Here is a 1,250-nt window from a genome sequence, read left to right on the forward strand (position 1 = left end):
CCTATAAAATGGAATATGTTTCATAAAAATATGTTCTCCGCCTAACTTCTTTTAGTCTAATCCTGCAGGCTATGGAAGAAATGGCCAGAAAAAACAATGGGGTGATTCAATGTCCAAGAACCGGAGATATATGCAATTTCTCCAGCTTTGTCAAGTCGTACATTTCATGAATCCTTCTTCTTCGGGATCACCCTTGTCATCAAACAATTCAAACAGGAGTTTTGCAAGCTATATGGGATGACTTTTGAGTCTCTTCTGAACATTTTCTTGCAAGCTGGCTTGTCTGCACTCAAAACACCGTAACCTCCACTAACCCATTTACTATACGCTTTCTTTTCTTTAAAGCAAATGGTTCAATCTAAACTGTTGATACTAAGAATTTCATTGTTAAGAGCCTAAACTGTTGATATTCTTTTATGTGTTTGGTTTGGTTTGCTTTGACGTAAAATAGATTTTGTTATGAAGATGATTGCACAAAAGAAGACCCACTATCACAGGAGCTCTTCCGCAAACTAGCAATGCCTTTGCCATTATCGAAGCAGCATCACTCGAAGCTGGTCTGTTACATAACAAATGACTTAATGGACACTGAGAATCCTCCACTAGTCCCGCCTAATGGATATGTCTACAGCACAAAGGTCGGTCTATCCCTATAAATTGGAATATGTTTCATAAAAATATGTTCTCCGCTTAACTTCTTTCAGTCTAATCCTGCAGGCTATGGAAGAAATGGCCAGAAAAATAATGGGGTGATTCAATGTCCAAGAACCGGAGATATATGCAATTTCTCCAGCTTAGTCAAGTCGTACATTTCATGAATCCTTCTTCTTCGGGATCACCCTTGTCATCAATTACTCTATTATCTCTTTCGCAGTTATTAGGTGGGCATTATTGTACATATGAAACATGTTTGTACTTTTTTTCTAATAAGTCACATATTTCTTGAAACATTTACCAAATTTCTTAATGAGTGGTTTATTTCTTGTATTGTTTAAGATGATTGTGGTAATAGATTTAAAAGTATAATAATCTTGTAGATATAGATTCATACGAAGGCATATTTAACTTAGGTTTGTCACTCTTTGACAAGAACTCTTGTCTATAATAGGATCATGAGTTTGAGTCTAAACAACGATATTTTGAGCCTAAAAAATATCAGAATATATCAACAATAATAAATAGTAGAAAATTTTCTGCAATGTTAATAACCAAAATTTGAAAAGTTAGAGAATATGGTACAGAAATGATTG

The 1,250-nt window shown here is 34.7% G+C and overlaps 1 protein-coding gene across 1 annotated transcript; it reads left to right on the forward strand.

Annotated features, from left to right (window-relative positions):
• The first annotated feature begins 205 nt into the window (after positions 1–205).
• LOC124917835 (protein MAEA homolog) lies at positions 206–992 on the forward strand. Its single transcript, XM_047458132.1, has 3 exons — positions 206–299; positions 452–638; positions 718–992. Exons 1-3 carry the CDS (start codon positions 238–240, stop codon positions 751–753), a joined length of 285 nt encoding a protein of 94 aa, XP_047314088.1. The 5' UTR covers positions 206–237; the 3' UTR covers positions 754–992.
• The last annotated feature ends 258 nt before the right edge of the window (positions 993–1,250 follow it).

Source organism: Impatiens glandulifera, unplaced genomic scaffold, assembly GCF_907164915.1.
Source record: "Impatiens glandulifera unplaced genomic scaffold, dImpGla2.1, whole genome shotgun sequence".
Classification (NCBI taxonomy): Eukaryota; Viridiplantae; Streptophyta; class Magnoliopsida; order Ericales; family Balsaminaceae; genus Impatiens; species Impatiens glandulifera.